The sequence below is a fragment of the Cyanistes caeruleus genome, chromosome 5 (assembly GCF_971803275.1).
Source record: "Cyanistes caeruleus chromosome 5, bCyaCae1.hap1.1, whole genome shotgun sequence".
Lineage (NCBI taxonomy): Eukaryota > Metazoa > Chordata > Aves > Passeriformes > Paridae > Cyanistes > Cyanistes caeruleus.
Genome location: NC_141705.1, coordinates 62,631,479 through 62,634,087, shown reverse-complemented (window position 1 = coordinate 62,634,087; position 2,609 = coordinate 62,631,479). Strand labels below are relative to the sequence as shown.

The 2,609-nt window shown below is 42.2% G+C and overlaps 1 protein-coding gene across 1 annotated transcript; it reads left to right on the top strand.

Moving 5' to 3' along the window:
• The first annotated feature begins 222 nt into the window (after positions 1–222).
• On the top strand, positions 223–1,753 carry LOC147653187 (uncharacterized). Its single transcript, XM_086890081.1, is given in 2 exon segments — positions 223–1,209; positions 1,212–1,753. Coding segments are annotated over 2 exon segments (1,416 nt in total). The 5' UTR covers positions 223–260; the 3' UTR covers positions 1,679–1,753.
• The last annotated feature ends 856 nt before the right edge of the window (positions 1,754–2,609 follow it).

The following is a 2,609-nucleotide window of genomic DNA, read 5'->3' as shown; positions in this document are numbered from 1 at the left end:
GTGTGAAAAGACTCTTTGGTTGTCACAGCGTGCGCTTGGACGAGGGTATTGGTGCCTTGTTTGCTCTTTTGAGTGGCAGAGGGCCTCCCCCCAGAGAGCATTAGTTGACTTAGTGGGAGAACCATTTGGAACCACAGTCCAAAAGATTGAAAACAGAGAGGATTTACATCTCAGGGAGCTGGTTTGGAGAGTGAAACACACAGTAGACCGTGTCATCGCAGATAGCAACTCTGCAATTCTTGATACTGTTTGTGGAAAAGATGTTCGGATCCCGACAAATTGGCAGGTTTCTCCAGATCATTGGGACCATACTTGCCGTCGTTTTGATCGACGTTGCAGGCCCCATCAAAAAAGCCACCGATAAAATGTGGCAATCTTTTGAACGACAGAACATTATGATATGGCTTTTGCTTGTGCTTGCGGCGCTACCATTGATTAATTGTGCTTATGTACCAGCACAACCCAAAGAAAATATTTGGGTTACGCTGGCTAACAAAACTGGCCAAGAAGCAATATGTTTAGCCCTAAGCTCCCCAGGCAATCCTTTTTCCACTTGTCTTGTAGGCATTCCTCTAGATAATTGGCCTTGTCCATCATCAGCACATAACTGTAACTCCACTAATCCCCAGGGCAATGTAGATCAGTGGGACCAAATTATGCCCCATTTTCCTACATTAGCAATTGAGCCACAAGAGCTTGAGATTTTAGGATCCATATTAGCAGATGCTTGTTTAAGGTTTAATTGGACAAATGTTTCCCGAGGAGTAGGACCTAATAAGTCATTGCCCATTAATGTTAACTCATCTCTGTCGATATATAGAAATAACTCAGCATGGTGTAATTACACCACGCAGAACATCTCAAGATCCTCTAACACGCCTATCAGGCTGCCAGACGGTGTGTTTCTAATATGTGGAGATCGAGCCTGGGCAGGGATCCCTTCACGAATGGAAGGCGGTCCATGCACGCTAGGCCGATTGACTCTCTTAACACCCAATACATCAATGATCCTGCATCGATACCAAAAGCATAGAGAGAGAAGGTTTGTTCATGCCTTTGCCAAGGATTGTGATGATAATGCAGACTTTTGGAGCCCAGTGCAGACAGTTTTCGGGTCCCTTGTCCCTGGTATTGGGACCGCACAAGCCTTGAGCACATTGAGGAAAATGGGATGTTGGCTTGCAAGACAAACTAATGCCACATCGCAAGCTTAGATGTAGATTCAATTAGGCATGCTACGCTTCAAAATAGAGCTGCTGTTGATTTTTTGTTGTTAGCGCAAGGACACGGTTGCGATGAATTTGAAGGGATGTGTTGTATGAATTTATCAGATCGTTCTGTTTCTATACATGCACAAATTAAGAAGTTGCAAGATTTGACTACACATTTGAGGGTACAAGGAGGATTGGGAATAGATGGATGGTTGCAGTCCCTAGGCATAACAGGGTGGTTGAAAAATTTAGTACAGATGGGGTTAGTCATTCTTCTTGTAATTTTGGCCATCGTGATTATCTTACCCTGTTTAATGCAATGTTTGCAGCGTACGGTAATGACAATGTTTGAAAACCACCGATTGTCTATGCTGACCATTAAAGAAAACGGGGGAAGTGTAGAGAGCCTGACAGAAGAATGGCTAAGAGAAAAAGGACATGATACTGTAAGGTTAGTTAAAGTATGAGGCCTCAGGGTCAGTATGTCCCTGAAGAGAGAGTTACATAGATTACAAGATGTCGAAACTGCCAAAATATGCAGAACTGCAAGCTGAAGATAAAGAACTGGTAACTGCAAGGCCAACCACAAAGAACAATATGCGTCAATGGTAGCACACCAATAATGAGCTGAGTTTTTGCAATATGTATAAGCTAATTAAAAGCATTATAAGTTGTGCATAAGATTTCAATAAACTGAGACTTGCTGACCATGATAGCATGAGGCTTGTCTTCCGCGGCTCCGGTAATCCCCGACCTCTGGTGACATCTCTTCTATTATTCCTCACTCTCAGAACAGAGCAAGCCTGGTCTTGTTATAGCTAATCCAACTCCAAGTGCCATTTCTTTCCAAATCATTTTCACAACTTACACCTCTTTCAGTTGTGACTTTTTTATCATTTGTAGCTTTTGTTTGTTTGTTTCCCTTCAGCCACAGGTAACAAATTCTAGGCCATGTGAAATATAAACCAGATAGATACAGTACATCAGCTATGGGGGTTTGGGGTTTCTTTTCCTTTTCTGGATAGTTACCACAGGTAACAACAATTTCCCTACTTCTCCCACACAAAAAACAGCACAAGCTTCCCAAAATGCAGTTTTTGAAAAGGCATGTAGGACCAAAATTACATGTAGACCAGTGGAATTGCTTCACCAAAGGGGAAAATTAAAGGAGACCAACTAACCAATAGGTTAGCAAAAGGGGAGCATTAATGGATCAATTGATCAATTTAAGTGCCAAGTGTCCAGAGAAGCTTTCAAAGGTGATAACTGATTTTAGTACCACTGTAGGGACAGATTTGAATTGTGCACTATAACAGTGCTGTTTCAGCCATTCTATGACTGAATTATTACTATTTCTGTAACAACTTGGACGTAAAACTTGACCCTGGGCTGAATTGC